General features: G+C 39.2%; 1 protein-coding gene across 1 annotated transcript in view; it reads right to left on the reverse strand.

The window, feature by feature from the left end:
• The window catches only part of LOC142138989 (membrane cofactor protein-like), a 61,509-nt gene extending 49,544 nt beyond the window's left edge, over positions 1–11,965 (reverse strand). The window contains exons 1-2 of the mRNA XM_075196188.1: positions 11,859–11,965; positions 9,274–9,388 (exon numbers count right to left, since the gene is read on the reverse strand). Of these exons, the coding sequence (XP_075052289.1) occupies positions 9,274–9,346 (73 nt within the window). The 5' untranslated portion in view covers positions 9,347–9,388; positions 11,859–11,965. The remainder of the gene's footprint in view (positions 1–9,273; positions 9,389–11,858) is intronic.
• Between the last annotated feature and the right edge of the window lie 7,634 nt (positions 11,966–19,599).

Genomic DNA, 19,599 nt, shown 5'->3' on the forward strand with positions numbered 1-19,599 from the left:
GCAGCTAATTATATAGCGCCAGTAATTGTGCTGCGCTGTGCAGAGCAGATGAGAACTATGCAGAAACCATTGTAAGTTATGTTAGTTATGTAGATGGTTACAAGATATAGTTATAAGTTATGTTAGCTCACATCAGTCCCTACCCTTATTTAACTTTGCCTTGATTACAGGTGTTTTTTAATTTACCAAGGAAAACTGTGTTTTTTTACATTTTAGTTTCCCTCACTTTACAAACACTATGCACCTCAGTCTTTAACATAGGCTTTAGCAGATGACGTACAGGCATTCCTATCATCAGGACTAGTGCCGGCAGCTGCTTGTTCTCGACTGATGTGAATCCATATCGATGGCACAGTACAATGTCACTACACTTTAAAGAACACTGCCAGGCCTATTAATAATGCTATGGCACAATACAATGCGAGTGAAAAAAATAAATAAATTCAAGGCCCGATTACTTCTGTTGAAGCACTGAACCCTGGAAACTATATTGGGGGTGAGCTATGGCACAGTCTTTTGGGCAAAAGTATATGAAAATCATATTGTGACCTGTGAGGTGCTAAAAATGACTGGAAATGACTGGAAATTAGTGTTATTGAGGTTAATAATAATGTAGGTACAAAATAATAGCTAAAATATGTGATTTTCGCACAACAAGTGGCATGTTGTCAAAAAAAGCAAAACAAAACCAAAACCCGCAAAGGCGGCTTTGTCAAAACCAAAACACGGGGGTCAGTGAGCATCTCTAAAACTATGTCACCCAAACCTAACATATATGAAAGACAACTTTCTTTTGTTATACAGAACTGAAATAATGCCAATTACAGAGATGCCTCATAATTAGATATGCTCACTGACCCCCGTGTTTTGGTTTTGGAGCTGGATTACCGTCATGTTTTGGTTTTGGTTTTGCCAAACCGCCATGGCGTGTTTTAGTTTTGCTCAAAGGATTGTATAATGTCCTGCACAGAGCTGGGATATACCTCAAAGTATATAGAAATCACAGTCTACATAAACGAGGGGGTGCTCCCTACCATAATAGAACATAAAAAGGGGTTAGAAAAAGAAGGGATTTGGAAGCACTCCTATCCACATTGAAAGGAAATTCAATAATTACCACTAAATAGTTATGGGCAAAAAGCCTTTATTAATAAATGGAAAACATATCCATCTAGATGATGGTATACAACCTCATTGGTAAAAAAGTGAAATATTTAAAAACAGATAGAATATAGTGAAAAGAAGATAGAGCAATGTGCGTTTAAAATTAGGGATAGTGGAGCCAGGTAATATGAAATTGTATGTCTCTAGGTGTCCATATCTGATAGTAGGACAGAATAGAACATATATAATAACCTGGTATAAGCGCCCCAAATGACTGTGGCAAGCACCTAAGATTGCCTGGCTAAGGTATGTGTGAAGCGCTCTTGCCAGGGATATCCTAAAGTGTCAGCCCCATGCTAAATGATAATTAATGGGGATTGGCAAAACCACAGGTGAAAGAATATCACAGATCGGTATATGCCATAGGGTTAGTATCAGAAGTCCCTTATTAATAACAACATTGATATAGTACCATCAATGTGAGTGTATTAACTGATATAACGTATGCCATGGATTCCCTAGCCAGATTCTCTAAAAAACGACTTCTATTGAGGAAGGGATCTCTAGCTCTATTTCCAGATCTACTGTTATTAGTTTCATTGTCCGATATATCCAATTCTGATGAGTCATAACTGTCAGTATGATCTTTTTTACTTCGATTATAAGTTTTTTATATTCCATTTAAAAATGGTACCTTCTGCATAATCCTTACGATCTCGGGCAAATTTGCTCTTTTTTTTATCTATCAAGATTTTTTCAAATTGTTCAAGATCTCCTTTATATTTAGTATAGGTCATTTGAAAATTGGTATCATTCTCAAAGTCCTTAAGTTTTGAGCTGATTAATTCTATCTCTTTTGAATACGTGTCTAAGGTGAGTGTGTCATGTTTAAGAGTTACCTGCATCAGATCTCTAGAGCATTTCAATAAAATGTTCTCCCATTCGGTCTTAAGATCTAAAGTAGCCAACTGATAAGCAGGATATACTTTTGGTCTAAGGCCTCGTGGTGTTAGTGAGTGTTTTAAATAATTCTGTGTGGTGGTTAGATTCCACCATGTCCTACTTTGTTTAAATAGTAAAATTTTTAAATTATCTAAATCCTCATTCCAAGTATTCACATTGTGACTTGTATATTCGGTACCCTTATCAGGAAATATCAGATCAATACTTTCATTCCATTTGTCACATCTACTATTGAGATCTGCTTGAAGGTTAAAGCTCGCCATGAGTTGGATTAAAGATACAAAAATTAGCAAACTGATTGTCCCCAGTTGTAATTGTTCTGGGATATGTTTAGAAGAAAATATATCAAATAATGCTCGTGCTGGACATAAGAAACTGAGAAGAAACCTCAGTAATAATTAGAAGCTCATGTCCATATCTGATAGTAGGACAGAATAGAACATATATAATAACCTGGTATAAGCGCCCCAAATGACTGTGGCAAACACCTAAGATTGCCTGGCTAAGGTATGTGTGAAGCGCTCTTGCCAGGGATATCCTAAAGTGTCAGCCCCATGCTAAATGATAATTAATGGGGATTGGCAAAACCACAGGTGAAAGAATATCACAGATCGGTATATGCCATAGGGTTAGTATCAGAAGTCCCTTATTAATAACAACATTGATATAGTACCATCAATGTGAGTGTATTAACTGAAACGGTCCTCAAAAACAAAGACATTTTTAGTTAGAATGAATCTTAACAGTTCAAGTAAAAAATTGCTGAATGATAAATCTTGATTGTCCTGTAGAAAATATCTCACCGCCTGTATACCTGTATCATGGCCAATGCTAGTATAAAGACCTTCTACATCACATGCTATCAACCAGGTATCAGAATCAATTGAAATACCATCCAACAACTTTAAAACATCAGTAGTATCAGTTATTTTCTAGACATCTGATTGGATGTCCCCGTGATAAAAGACCTGTCTTCTGTTACAATCGGCTCCTCTTGATAAAGCTTGTTCTAAAGTGAAACGTACGTTGAGGTTATGGGTAACTGACGTCAACATTGACGTCATACCCGGAAGTGGAGCCAGCGAGCGGTGGTGCCGCTAGCGCTCTGATACTACTGACTGTGCGTCTTCTGTTTTGCATTCACTAAGCGCTTGATGTATATTTGGCTAGGGAATCCATGGCATACGTTATATCAGTTAATACACTCACATTGATGGTACTATATCAATGTTGTTATTAATAAGGGACTTCTGATACTAACCCTATGGCATATACCGATCTGTGATATTCTTTCACCTGTGGTTTTGCCAATCCCCATTAATTATCATTTAGCATGGGGCTGACACTTTAGGATATCCCTGGCAAGAGCGCTTCACACATACCTTAGCCAGGCAATCTTAGGTGTTTGCCACAGTCATTTGGGGCGCTTATACCAGGTTATTATATATGTTCTATTCTGTCCTACTATCAGATATGGACACCTAGAGACATACAATTTCATATTACCTGGCTCCACTATCCCTAATTTTAAACACACATTGCTCTATCTTCTTTTCACTATATTCTATCTGTTTTTAAATATTTCACTTTTTTACCAATGAGGTTGTATACCATCATCTAGATGGATATGTTTTCCATTTATTAATAAAGGCTTTTTGCCCGTAACTATTTAGTGGTAATTATTGAATTTCCTTTCAATGTGGATAGGAGTGCTTCCAAATCCCTTCTTTTTCTAACCCCTTTTTGTGTTTTAGTTTTGGTTTTGGTTTTGTTTGGTTTTGTTTTGCTATTTGTTTAAAAATCAATGTTTTTGGGCATAAAATAACCAAATTTAGTGCTCCACCTGTTTCTTGGATAAGTAATGTAATTGTAAAGCTAATAAATTATCAAAAAAACAGTTCAATTCCTGGTAGGCCTTCATTAATTCTACACACAAACCAGATTGTCTTCCTCTCCATCTATGCATATTGGCAATTCAGCGATTGTCTTTGGATGTATATTACATCCTACACTTAAAGTTAAATATCTAAAGAAATGGACAAAGGCAGTTTCGTTTCTGTCTCTGTAGACCTCCCTCCAATTGTAGAAAATACTCAAAAATTCAGCCGTTATAGACTGTGCAATATAAATTGAAATGGACAAAGGCAGTTTGGTTTCTGTCTCTATAGGCCCCCCTCTACTAGTAGAAAATAGTAAAAAATTCAGCCGTTATAGACTGTACAATATTAATTGAAATGGACAAAGCCAGTTTGGGGTCAGTCTGTGTATGACACCCTATCCTTAATGAGAAATTGCCAAAACAGCAGCCTTTAAAGACGGTACTTGATATAGAAATGCCCCAAGTCCCTTTCCTCTTTGGGGATAGATTACACCCTACACTTAAATAGAAAGTTTTTAAAAGATGTTATTGTCATCATCTTGAGCTTCATTCTCTCCCTCATCAGTGTGTACGTCATCATCACAGACTCATCGCCGCTTGAATCCGCCATTAGAGAACAGTCAGTGCTTGGATGTCTTTTATGGTGAAGGCCTTCCTCGTGGAAGATGTAGTTCATTTTTATAAACATCATTTTCTCCACATTTTCTGGAAGTAAATTTCTACGGCGATCACTGACTAAGTTCCCAGCTGTGCTGAACATTCGTTCAGAGTACACACTGGAGGGTGGGCAGCTTAGGTACTGCAAAGCAAGTTTTTACATGGGTTTCCAAATGGCCTGCTTTTCTTCCCAGTAAGGAAATGGGGGAAAATGGGATACCCCAAAGCACTTGTAGTGCAAAATATTGTTTTATATACTGCTGACAAATATGACTTTTGACAGCCAGAAAAATTACTGTAAAACACTGGGGAATATGGGACACCCCAAAAGCACTTGTAGTGCTAAATATTGTTTTAGATACTGCTGACAAATATGACTTTTGACAGCCAGAAAAATTACTGCAAAACAATGGGGATTAAGGGACACCCCAAAAGCACTTGGAGTGGCAGAAATTGAAAAAAAACCCCTCCTCTATCCTCCTCTTACTGCTGTAACAATTGGTATTAATATTAGAATTGTATAGAATAGAAACAATAATGTGTCCAATTATTGCTCTGTCCCTGCGCTAATATAGCCTGTGACGTAACCCTGCTCTCTCCCTCTGTCAAATGGCGATGGATTGCTGTGGAGGCTGGTATTTATGCTTTTCAAATCTCGTGAGAACCAAGCTCAGAAATACGAATACGTCACGATGACATTTTGCCTCGGTTTCGATTCCGAATGGGCGGGAGAGTACCGAGTCTGCTCGGCTCGGTACTCTGATAGGCTAAATTCGGATGGATTCGGATCTCGGGGGAACCGAGCCCGCCCATCTCTACTCATAATAGCTAAGCATTAAAGTTACTTTCTTGTTAGTTTGACATCTGCTTGTGTGGGCAGCAGCAATGATGGAAATATGGGGTAAGTACTATGGGTATAAGGCTAAATGGAAGCATAATCGAGGTTATATGGAGGTTTGATAGAGGCCCTTGAGAGGCATGGAGTCTATATGAAAACATGATGTGGGCTATATGGAGATATTATAGTGACATAATGAGTCTATAAATTGGCATGATCAGGCTGTATGATGGAATAATAAAGTTATAGTGGAAATATAAGGCTTTATGCTGACATTATGGAGCTCTATGTTGACATGATGTATCGATATTTCTCCAGGGAGGGTGGTCCTGAAGTATTCATGTAGTAATATTAATTTACAACATGAGTTTTTTTTACTATCCAACTGGTGCAAACAAGGCTTTGTGGAAATGTCATGTACAATTTTTTAGAACAGTACTGTAAATAGATGTAGATGTGGCGTATTTAGATTAGGCCACATCTTCAGATATGCTTAATGCATACTATGATCTAAACACACGTACTGATGATTGACCATCAGCACATATCTTTATTAATTAAAAAAAATAAACATACAAATATATATGGATAATTAAACAACAACTAAGACGCACATCCTCCCTGCTACCCGAAAATGTAAGCAGCATCATTGCCTGGGCTGGTTGCTGTTAATGCAGGGAGGTGAACAGCATAGGGTCCATCAGTAGAAGCCACAACCAGCAGCGGGTTAGGCTGGACTGGTCCCACTACAGCAGAGAGACTTGCGGATTCCTTTGTCATGTGAGCCAGTCCCAGCCTGATCAACATAGAGCTATAATGTTGGATCCCCAGTGGAAACCAGCTATCTGCTTAGCAATTAGGCTCTTCCCAACCCCCTGGCAGGTTGTGTGTGGGTTTGGTTAATGTGTTAAGGTAACCATTAGTGTAGTGTGTGGAATTTCAAGTCCCATCAAGCCGTGGCAGCCATTAACTGCTCGGGTTTGAACTTACAATTGCCAACATGCCTATGGCTGCCAGTAGCTGCAAGAGCATGCTTGAGCTTGTTGAACTACAAGCACCAGCATTCTCTAAGAGGCACAGCCTGCTGGAAGCTGTAGTTCCACACACTGAACTAATAGTAAAACAAACATACAGACCCTGTTGAAAAAAATCCTTTATGAGAAATAAACACTTGCCGATTTAATTGTTCCAAACCTTATTGAACATCTAAATCCTTAGACTTATTCTTTTCTACTGTAGTAATCGAAATGTTTAAAAAATATAAACCCTAATAGAACAAGACAGGACTAGATGAGCCACAATGAAATGAATGAGACGGAGCCAGTCTGCGGCTTGCCTCTGATTGGATGGAGCGTGACAAAAACAGGCCAATGTCTGTAGCCTGGACTTTTTCCTCCTCGGCTGGTGAGTTTTAGATCAGTCTCGGGAGGGTTGGCTCTGATTAAGTGAAGCATGCTCTGATTGGCTGCACGCAGGGCCGCCGAGAGGGGGGGGGAGCGGGTACAGTTTACCCGGGCCCGGCCATGCCAGGGGGCCCGGGCCGGGCCCTCGCTGCTAATAAAATTTATTTATTTTCTTATTTTATTTTTCTCTCTTGCGGTATTTTTTTTTTAACTTTTTTTATTTTTTTTCCCGCGGGGGGGGGGGGGGTCTTGGGTTTCTTGGGAGCTGTAAGAAAAAATAAATAATAAAAAAAAAAAATACTCACGTGATCGCGCGGCGCCGTGTCCCTCCTCTCCTCCATTCACACTGACTGCCGGGCGTGACGTCATCAAGTCACGCCTGTCAGTCAGTGAGGAGCGCCGCAGCCAGCAGGAAGAAAGAAGACAGAAGAGGAGACAGAAGAGCAGAAAAGAAAAGAAAGAAGTTGACAAAAGGTAAGTAAAGAAACGGAGAGGCTAGGGGAGGAAAACAGGGAGGGACAGTACTATAAAGAAAGGGGACAGAGAAACAGAGGAGGAAAAAAAGGAGAGAGCCACAGAGTAATAAAAAAAAAAGTGGGAGAGAGGAACAGAGGAGGAAAAAAAGGAGAGAGCCACAGGGGAATAAAAAAAAAGTGGGAGAGAGGAACAGAGGAGGAAAAAAAGGAGAGAGCCACAGATGAATAAAAAAAAATTGGGGAGAGAGGAACAGAGGAGGGAAAAAAAGTGGGAGAGAGGAACAGAGGAGGAAAAAAAAGGAGAGAGCCACAGAGGAATAAAAAAAAATTGGGGAGAGAGGAACAGAGGAGGGAAAAAAAGTGGGAGAGAGGAACAGAGGAGGAAAAAAAAGTGGGAGAGAGGAACAGAGGAGGAAAAAAAAGTGGGAGAGAGGAACAGAGGAGGAAAAAAGTGGGAGAGAGGAATAAAAAAAGTGGGAGAGAGGCACAAAGTAAAAAAGAAGGGGGAAAAGCAGCATGGAGGTCGCAGTGTGAGCATAAGGGGGTACAGTGTAGTTGTGATGAAGGGGCACAGTAATGTGTGTGATGGCACAGGGGGCTTGTTGCAATGTAGTGTGTGTGAGGTAGGTGGCGGCTAATTAATGGGCGCTATTTTGTTTGTAGGGTGATGGTGAGGCAATTTAATAGTAGGGACTATTAATTTAAGATGGGGTGGTTTGGGGGCTATTGAATCTTGGGGTGAGTTTAGGGAGAATGAGGTCTATTTATTAAATGTGACTATGAATTATTTAATGGCAGTGATGGTTGCGGGAAATAGGTATTGCTGGGGCTGTTTGCAGGAAGTGAAATAGGTTTATTTATTAAATGTGAATACTATTATTTTAATGTTGGGGCTGGAGGAAGGCCTAATTATTAATCGTGAGTGCTATTGATTTAAGGCCGGGGCTGGCTGTAATTTTCTAAATGTAGCCATTTTTTTTTCAAAATAGGTCCTTCAACATTCCTGGATCCGGACAAGCCACAACTAAAGAAAGCAGCAGCCACAGGTGGAGAAAGTGAGAAGAACAGGTAGGAGAGAGCAGCACAGTGTGTGAAATGTTGTGATTCTAGTAAGGACAATACCAATTTTTGGTGAATGTTGTGCCCAATGTAAGGTGTAGGCCAAGACTGAACTGTTTGTGTACACACTGCATTGTTTGTATACTACACTGTGGTGGTAGATGTCCTGAAAGTCAGGAGTGCTTGAACATATGTGACGCTCTGGCGAATTGAGAGCCTAGTGGTTTTTATGTTAGCCACGCCCCAATGGCACGTTTGCCACGCCCCCAAATGCATGACCACACCTCCCAAAATTTTTGCACCGCCATTTGGCTAGCCACGCCCCTGAATGTATGACCATACACCTAATTTTTTTTGCGCCGCCGTAAGGCGGCGCAAAAAAATTTTGGGTCTTACTTGAATATGAGGGGGGCCCCATGAATTTGTTGTACCCGGGCCCTGAATTCTTCTTGGCAGCCCTGGCTGCACGCATATATACCCCACACGGGTTATGAATGAAATTCATTGTATAAATGATTTTCATAGCTGTAGATCATTTATAACCAACATGGCTGGTGTATGTGACACCTTCTCACTTCCACAATGCAGTGCAAACCAGCAGCGAGTGGGTTATACCTCCCAACAGTTCCGGAAATTTGAACAAAAGTTCAGACTGTTCAGATGGCAAGAAAGGCACCAAGAATCCACTTAAACGGCTTGGTTTCAAAATTTACACCATTAAGTTTAACCTATACAGAACTCTGTTAATAGCTAAATTCATGCAGTCTGGGATGCTCATGAACCATTCTACTTAGTGTACAATACATCAACCTATATACTTGCCATTGAAAAAACAAAACAAATCACAAGTATAACACATTTATGCAATGAGGTTTGTAAAAAAAAACAACTCACAGTGAGTGGATATTATGAAAGAGCATAGAGCTATCCACAGCATGAAAAAAACAGAAATTCCATGGTCTATCATAATTGCCGATCCGATACTTAAATTTCAGAGCTGAATCCAAATCTGTAAGAAATGTAAATAAATATTTTAAATCTATGGCATTTTACTAGCTAAAACTGATACCAAAGTACATGTTTCTTAACTTAGATTCATTTTTGCATAGTATGTGGAGTGCACATGTCATGGAGAAGAGTCACTGTAGGAATCTGCATTTTAACCTGACCAAAATTGTAACTTACCTGCAGGATATTCCCTGCTAAGTTAGCTGCCAGAAACCAACTTTAAGGTTGACAAGTAAGTAAATTTTTTATTTACATAATGGACCCACAGGCACTTCTAATAAACAATTTTTTGGTGGAAATAAATAGTAAGATAAGTAATATTAATTTAAGTACTGTTACTAGGTCTTGATGGCAATTGAAGAAAACAATAGCTTTAATTAAGCATTATGGGTTATATGATGTATGGCATGTCTCATTACGCACAGTTGCAAACATTTCTGAAATGTCTACAGGAACACTTTTCAGCTGGGCAGAAATATGTAATCTGGAAGGCTTGAAGTCCACTTGATCTAGTTATTAAATGTTTAAAAACTCCATTCTCTCTACAGTATATTTTAATTGATCGTATTCCTCTATTTCCCACTGTTCTCCTGCAGGACTCTTTCGAAATTCAGGGAGCCATCCCTGGGCCAGTATTTTTGCTGGAGCAAGTTACCCCAGGATTCATTCTGCTCTGTTTTCAAATCATAGGTTTTGTATAGGTGTTGTGTTGTGGGGATTCTATTTTAATTGTTATTGTACCATTGGCCTGTTATTGTGTTCTCTGTTTGCCTGTTGAAGGGGATCATCTCTGATTTAGTACTCAGCCCCCGCTTTCACTTCAAACAGGAGTCGGCTGCCTTACGTCCACACACTGTGTACAAGTGCCTGTTGCCCGGGCAGGATTCTGTTGAGTGTGAGGGAGTGGGAGTCCAATCGCCCTGTCTCTGGATCAACCAATTTAAATGAAAACAGTTACCCTAAAGCCAATGTGCAGGAGAAGTTAAGTGGATAGTGACAGTAACAAGTGAATGGCAGCTCTTGAGTCAGTAGTGGAATTATAGGTGGTGTGACCACTATGGGGACCGGAGACGAGTAGGACCCTAAGGGGTCTATTTATGACCCTTCATTTTTTTCTGTAGAAACTTTTCAATCCTCATCGCATAGATGTGGATTGAAAGTTTCTCGTATGTATTAAAAATCAACACAGGAACAGCCGTTCCGAAAAACATCTGCTCCTGTGAAGTCTTACACTTACCTAACATTGGATTCTTCTCTTTTCCTCCCTCTGCGGTGCCGATCGTCCCTCTTTCAATCCCTGTGCGCATGCGCCGACCAGTAAACTCGGGCATGCGCACAGAGATCCGTGTCTGCAGGAACCTGAAGCATGTGATGGAGGGATCATGTGATCCCTCCACACATGCGCTGTGCAGCTCTGCTCGTCAGAGCAGAGCTGTTTTCAGTGTAATGTTTAACTTATGTTAATGTACGCCAGCTTCAGATGGCGCCAGCTTCAGATGGCGTACATTAACAAGTAAAAAAAGAGAAATACTTCACCTGCCAGTCTTTAATACATAGCGTTACTGAGCACTCCCCATACATTGTTATGGGGAGTGCTCAGAAAAACGCTAATAGGTAATAAGCAGCAGATATCTCCGATATCTGCTGCTATGCTAGATTAATACATAAGGATTTTAACGGTAAAGCCCCGAAAACAACGTTTTCGGGGCTTTACAAGGGGGAAAAACTTTAATAAATAGACCCCTAAGTGCCCCACTCCCCTTGAGGGCCCTATTGATGACATAATACACATCTTGAGAACGCCACAAGGTGCAGATTTTGAAAAAACCCCACAAAATAAGAAAATAAAAACCTAGTTTTTTTGATGACCTTTAAAAAATTACCTTTCTGTTGCTCGCCAAGATTTAGGTTATCCCTACCAAAAATTAAATACAACCAAAATAATAGATAAAAATTGCTAGAAATACTATCATGATATGTGATCTAAAACTAATATTACATAATAAGTGAGCAAATTTTAAGAAAAATAAAAAAATGCTAATATTTATTAATTAAACTAAAAAGCAATTAAATAATTGAGTACCACCAATATTTTTTTATAACCTAATTAATAACTTGTAGTGGATTACATGTGGTGTTGGCTATATGGCAAATAAGCATACAAAATAAAAACACATTTTAGAACAAACTGAATCTCTCGTACGGGACCAACATCCTTGTCTGGTTATGCCCAAGTACTATTTATTAATAATTATCTGTACGTTAAAGCAAAGATATTTTGGCATGTGGAGAACACTAAACTGTGAGTTTATTTATGCTTGTGTTTAGAAAAAAGGTTTCGGTACTTTTTCTGTATTTTTTCCAATATTTTTTTAGCTCAATTACTGTTATTGCGAGTGGCAGTAAGTACGCATTATTAAAACCTGGTGTACAATTAAAACCACTATCAAGAAAACATAAATATAGCTTACCTGTGTGTCCAAAATGATATACTTAACACAGTCACAGTATTGGATCTCATTCATGTATGTCTGCTGTTGTGTAAGAAAAATATAGTGTCTGGGTTTAAACCAAATCATACTAGAACTGAAATTGTTAATAATTACCAATTCTTGCAACAAATCAGTTTGTTTAATTTGACAGTCCTTTAAACCCACAAAGCCTCTCGATGATAACAAATCTGGTGAACCTCCGAGCATTACGAAACTCTTAAAGTGAACTTGTGTTAAAAAAGTGATGGTGTGTTAAAAAGACAATTCTGCACACAGTACACAGCCATGAATTAAGAATGGTCCCAAACATCCTCCAAGAGCAACTTCTCCCAACCATCCAAGAACAGTTTGGTGATGAACAATGCCTTTTCCAGCATGATGGAGCACCTTGCCATAAGGAAAAAATTATAACTAAGTAGCTCGGGGATCAAAACATTGAAATTTTGGGTCCATGGCCAGGAAACTCCACCGAACTTAATCCCATTGAGTACTTGTGGTCCATCCTCAAGAGGCGGGTGAACAAACAAATGCTCACAAATTCTGTCAAACTCCAAGCATTGCTTAGACAAGAATGGGCGGCCATCAGTCAGTATGTGGCCCAGAAGTTGATTGACAGCATGCCAGGGCGAATTGCAGAGGTCTTCAAAAAGGAAAGGGCAACACTGCAAATATTGACTCTTTACATAAACTTAATGTAATTGTCAATAAAAACCTTTGACACTTATGAAATGCTTGTAATTTTGCTTCAGTATACCATAGCAACAACAGACAAAAGGGTCTAAAACACTGAAGCAGCAAACTTTGTGAAAACCAATATTTGTGTCATTCTCAAAACTTTTTGCCATGACTATACATAGTACACCGAACACAGGAGTCAAGGTTCACTTGAAACACGAGGGGGTAAATGTATCAAGCTGAGATTTTTTCGTCGGGTTTGAAAAACCAATCAGATTTTAGCTATCATTTATTCAGTATATTCTACAAAATAATAACTAGAATCTGATTGGTTGCTATAGGCAACATCTCCACTTTTCAAACCCGCCGGAAAACTCTCAACTTGCAGTTTCACAACACCTGGAGAGCCACAGGTTGGCCTGGCCTGGCCTAAACGATTAAAATACACACAGGGGTAGATTTACTAATTGCGGTTATGAAAAGTGGAGATGTTGCCTATAGCAACCAATTAAATTCTAGCTTTCATTTATTCAGTACATTCTATAAAATGACAGCTAGAATCTGATTGGTTTCTATAGGCAACATCTCCACTTTTTGAAACCCGCAGTTTAATAAATATACCCCACAGAGTGTTCATTGTAGTCAGTCAGTAATGATAAACAGGGACATTTTCAGGAACAAATTTGAAATCCTGTGGATTGTTCTTGGAAATTGGAGACCACTGCAAAAGATGAAAATGCAACCATAAAGAAAATAAATATTTTTTTATTTTGAAGAGATGTCAGCTAACAATTTTTCAGTGAACAAATGTGTGACATATTTAGTGTGCCTGGAGAATTGTCAGTATACGCCTATTCAAAATCTGCATATAGATTTAGATGTAAAATTTTAGTACTTTTAAATTCCAATGGCCTTATTATATGAGGCACAACTTTCATAAACCCTCTTGTACAAATCTACAGCTGAAGACTTTCTGAGCCTGATTCATCAAGGGACGTAAACAGCAATTTTGTCTGTACCATCCGCAAAATCACTCTGCACATACCTAAAACTGGAGCATATGACACAGAACGTAGCCACGTTGAATTCAAAGGACCCTCACTACAGCCCACGATTTCAGGGAGAGAACGGGGCAATGAAGGGGCGTTTGGCCGTAGTAAATGTACAGTAAGGGCGTGCCAACCACACACACAGCAGCGTTCCATTCAAGTTCCGGGCATCTCAAAAGCACTTGTTTTTCAGAAGTATATCTTGCTCCAGTCACGAGGCTAGTCTGCTTACTAATATATGCTGTGTGTGCATGCTATAACAGGTGTATGCAATCAATAGCAACTGTAAAAATTTATTTTATGTACAGTAGACATTAATCTAATTAATTTCATGGGGGGGAATTACAATCCCCCACCTTTAAAAAAAAAATAAAAAAAATATTAATGTTTTGCCATTAATGCCTATATTAACAGGTGACATTAATTTAATAGCTTTTTTTTTCTGTACGCTCTTTTGAGAATTTATATTTCTCAAATATATTGGATGTAACCTTCAGTGTCCTGTGTAGTAGAGCACTGCAGACTTACACCCGTATTCACCAGCGCACGTATCTTTAGTTGCGTTCCTTGTTGGATTCGTGCATACGGACACTCGAATTACGTGCGTTTTATAACAAACGCACATTGTACTCAGTATGAGTGCCTTGATGAATCAGGCCCTCTGTGTTTGCTAAAGTCTGCTGTACTGAATATATTGCAATTTAATATAATCACACCAGAGCAGACAAAGCCCACGTTTAATGGGAACCCCCTATCATGAAACCTCATCCTCTCACACATGATTTACATGCAGTATAATTTTACAATTCATTTTGCCTGTAGAAATCCATTTTTATTTGTTTTATAGTATGCAAAGTCTATACAAAACATAGTAAAGATGTAATTACCTTCTGGTAGGATTTGCAGATTTAAAGATAATTTATTACACACAAAATATTTAAGAATTCCAATATAAACCAATGCCAATTTAAAAAACCCCAAAACATAACACTTTCAGTTATGTGCAGCCAATAAGCTTGTCATACATTTAGTAACAAAATATATTTAGTGACTAATACACTTACAATAAAAATAAACATGAAACCCTCCCTGCACTTTGACCAGTTTCACAATTCTATGAAATGACTTACCCTTTGTTTGATTAAAACATTGCATAATAGTATAAATGTAGAAATAACTACAGCACATGACTTTTTTTTTATTTTACCAACATTTAGATCCTAAGGTTGTGTTCTTTGCAAAGGTGTTGATGTTACAAAATGATTGTCTGAACTTTTTTTAATAAAGTTACAGTAAAGCTTGCGATTTCTGTAACGATTTTACCAACAACTCAAAGTCCCGATGATCATGCAGATTTAGGTGTAGACACCTACACGATTTACCTTCAGTTCTGTGCTCTTCATCTGCCATAACCATCTGCTGAAAAGATTGCGACTCTGCACACTCTATAGAGATCTGCCTACATCGCTGGTCGTGATTGCATACACAGTTCAGAATTTGTCCGACATCTTTCCATCGTTGATAGTGATTTTACTCAGTTGTAAAATCAAAACAAACGCTATATATCAAAAGATGGGATGTGCTTTGGTATGATAAAACATGATTGTGGGAGCGTACACACTAATGCAATATCGGACCTAACAGTTGTTTATCGTGTGATTGGCACTATGATTGGTTGAAAAAAATATAGTGTGTACCCAGGTTTTTGTACGAACCCCGGATGGTAATGTAATCTGAAAAACTATTGAAGCTTGCTAAGTTAAACCTGTACTTCTACTGTTGCAGTGAAGCAAAACAACACTACAGTGTTTTGTTGGTCTTTCCCAGAGTTAGAAACCCAGTAATGCCAGCAATGCTCTCCAATTGTTTGGAGAGCTTGTTCAAGGAGAAAACATAACCCTTATAAAAACATTGTTTTTGTTGAACCATGATATATGTGTTTAAAGGACAGTCATATCTATACAGTGATTGGTTTGTTTACATTCTTACAATCAGATAAGTTGTTATCGCCTAATAATTGTCATTGGAAGGAGTTGCCATCATACCTTTGCTGCTGTTGTTCCAAAAATCACAACTACTGAGAACTTTGCCTTATTTGGCTGAGCTACATGCCATGTGAAGGATAAGCACTCACATTAACTATGCTTAACAATTACAGTACCGTGTCAGTTGTAACAAGAATTGTATGTTCTGAAACAGTATGATGGTATGTAAGAAAACCCTAAGGATAGCACAACATGGAGAATTTACAGAATCTTGGGCCTGATTCATTAAGGATCATAACTTAAGAAACTTCTTATTTCAGTCTCCTGGACAAAACCATGTTACAATGCAAGGGGTGCAAATTAGTATTCTGTTTTGCACATAAGTTAAATACTGACTGGTTTTTCATGTAGCACACAAATATCAACTTTAAATTTCAGTTTATAAATAAGCTATCAAGTATTTGTGTGCTACATGAATAAACAGTCAGTATTTAACTTATGTGCAAAACAGAATACTAATTTGCACCCCTTGCATTGTAACATGGTTTTGTCCAGGAGACTGAAATAAGAAGTTTCTTAAGTTAAGATCATTAATGAATCATGCCCCTTGTGTTCATTTAAACTTAATTGGTTCTCAAGGAAATAACAAACCTGTGGAACATTCTCATAAAATATTGTCCTGAACAACAAGATTCTTAAAGGGTGTATTTTGCAAGTCCTCAAATTTTGGATGTTTTGCATTACATACAACAACTTACTCTACTTTTTTTTAGTAGTTTCAACTAGTCGCATATCTAAAAAATGGTGGAAGCAAATTCAAACTACGATGTGACTAATTGACTTTTCAAGCAATTAGAACGGAGTCTATGACTCCCAGTTAGAATCATTAAGTGCAGGGCAAAGCTAGTGATGGGGGACAAGACTATTTTCAACTATATTTAGTTATTTACATTTATTTTGAACATTAGATCTAGACAGAAGTGGAGATAGAAGAGCTTTAATCTTGTATCAATTTGCATTAAAATAACAATGATAATTACTTTACATGAAAGAACTATGAACAACAATCAGAATTGAATACTTAAAAACATATCCAAAAGTTTTTACAAAAAATCTGTGCTAAATATATAAGGCATCATAAGGCACTTATTAAGTAGGAGGTATTTTTTCGTTTCACATCAGACTTGTCAATGCATTGATAATGCATCAGATTATTAAAGAGATAGGGGTCTTTGTAGTAAATAAATGGAGATAGACAGGTGAATGTAAAAGATCAAACACGTAAATCATGCAATAACAACAATCCATTCAATCTCTGTTTTGGAATGTATTTGAATCCCACGTTAATATATGTATCAATGTGCATACAAATTGCCTAGTTTATTTAAATAGACAAATACTGCATCCGGAAACTCGGCAGCTCCTAAATGCTTTTAAAGGGCTCACCGTGTATGTTTCGTAAACCTTACATCAACCTTATAATTCAAAAGACCTTTACATGCAAATAAAGACACGGAGACTTGAATAAGTTATTAAAAATTGCCAGAACTTTTATTATGATTTTAATTTTAACTAGACCTATGGTGGCGGAGAAAGGGCACTGCGAAACAACTCTCAAGCTGACAAACACTATCACGAGTGGACTGGCGCAAACCGCCGTACGTCCACCACCATGGGGAACAAATCCCAACATAACTTTTGCGCTGAGTTGGCGTCAGAGTGACTGCCCCTTTTAAAACTCACTCTGCCCTCCCTCACCGAGTCGAACAGGAACCCTCCTCACCGAAGGGCCAAAAAGGGAGTTACTGGTGCCTCAACGGGGGGCAGTGACCTACGATAACTACCAATGCGCCCACAAATCAGCCGCTGAACGCAGTGCTTTCCTACCGCAACATAACCGGACATACCCTACCAAAGGAGTGGGTGGGTGGGGTCTCGTGCTGTGGAATGAACCAGAACAGGAAGTGCAGCCTCCTATAACAATCAAGGTCCCTCCCACTGGATTACACATTGGTCGGGCCAACCCATGTTAACACCTTCAGGTCAGTGTTCAGCTTACTACAAACCCTGTCGCCCTTTAAGTGCATTCGTCCTATTCAGCCTCATTTGTCATTTTTGTAGGCCTGCTCCATTGTGGAAATGGAATAGAAAATGGAAGCGAATGGATTTTTGAGTAGTATTACAATGAAGGCAGTAGAAGTGGCAGTATGGCATGCCGCTGTATACCAGCCCACTGCTCTTAAGGCAAAACACTGGAGCAGGGATGTGACCGGACAGCTCGCTGTCATCAAGGAAGCTGAAAGATCCTGCCAGACAATGTACTGCCACCAATGATTACCTTATTAGGAGAACAGGCAGCAGCGGTTGTCTCTCCTCAAAGTTGCATGCATAACTTTTTCTAGTTAAACCGAGCTTAGATGAGCAGTATTTTCATAAAATTAAGAGATACTTGGGGGTAAATGTATCAAAGTGCAATTTTGCAAATCCAGCGATTTTCTCGGGAGAGTTGAAACTCGCAGATGTATGAAGCTGAGATTTCATGCAAAATCGCCAGAGTTGTGCTTCTGTCAAAATCGCTATTTGCAAAATCACCAGAGATCAAACTCCCGACTGTTTGCCACTGCAGCTACACAGCTCTCAAATGTATGAAGCTGCGAGTTAGCAAACTCAGGAGAGTTTGCTTCAAAACACGCCAGATACAACACGCTGCTTGCTAGCAGCGTGTTGTACAAACACATCACTGTTACACTGCCCTGGCAGTGTTAAAATGTAAAAGAATAGATCAAAGTGAAAAAAAAAGCGTTGGGTCCCCCCGCTATTCCAGCTTAACCCTAGTGCTGGTCCCGTGAAAATCGGGGAAAATTTTTGCGTGGGGTCCCCCCGATTTTCACTTTACCAGCACTAGGCAAACCAGCCAGGGTTGGTGGCACTATAGCAGGGGGACACACGGCAGAGGTCCCCCTGCCATAATGACTAACCAACCCTAGACTGTTCAGCGCTGGGCTGGATTCCCTAGGGAGTGGGGTCCGCTGAAAAAAACGAGCGGGCCCCTCCCCTAGAAAGAACCAGCCCAGTGCTGATAGCACTAGGGCTCTTCCTATTACCCCTGGGCTGTGGGTAGTAAGGTAATAATGGCGCAAAAGAGTAAAAATAATAAACAGACGCCATTTTGTTTTGTTGAACGACAAGTCTTATCCAGCCAGGTTGCCAAAACAGTGTGGCCATGCTGCTGCTTGTATAACTACAAGCACCAGCATACCCACAGCAACCAGGGCATGTTGGCACTTGGAGAACCACAAGTGCCAACATGCCCTGACATCCCTGGCTTGCTGGGACCTGTAGTTTCACAAAAAAAATGTGAAATAAACCACAACACCCTAGTAACCACCACATACATTTATTAAAAATAAAAAACCCACAATAAACACACTAGCCACCCTCATTTACACCACATGTATTTAATAAAAATAAAAACACCCCAAATACTCACTAAAGATGTCTTCTTACTGGTCCAAAAGGTCCGTGCTTGCCCCAGTCCCTTATTAATTATACCTTCCAATAGTCCTGCTTGCCCCAGTCCCAGAATAATTATACCTTCCAAAAGTTTATGCTTGTCCAATCTGTTCTGTACTTCGCCCAGAAGGGGCCCCTTGTTGCTAGAAGTCTTCGTTGCTTCGGCCAGGAGAGCCCCATATTTGTAATTCCCACGACACTTGAATGTTGTTTGCAGAAAAATAAAAAAACTCAGGACCCGCGCTAACATTACTGTAAACATTACTGTAAATAGAGCTTACGCAAGTAGCGTAGCGCATGCGCAATGAGCTACGCTACTTGCGTAAGCTCTATTTACAGTATTAGGTGATTCCCCCACTAGCGTGGGAAAATCACATAATATAGTAGTGAGAGCTTGTGCAATGAACGTAAGTTCATTGCGTACCGGACCTCCTACTAGGTAGGAGGTGTTAGTGGCGGGTCCTGAGTTTTTTTATTTTTCTGCAATCAACATTCAAG

This window comes from Mixophyes fleayi, chromosome 2 (assembly GCF_038048845.1).
Source record: "Mixophyes fleayi isolate aMixFle1 chromosome 2, aMixFle1.hap1, whole genome shotgun sequence".
Classification (NCBI taxonomy): domain Eukaryota; kingdom Metazoa; phylum Chordata; class Amphibia; order Anura; family Limnodynastidae; genus Mixophyes; species Mixophyes fleayi.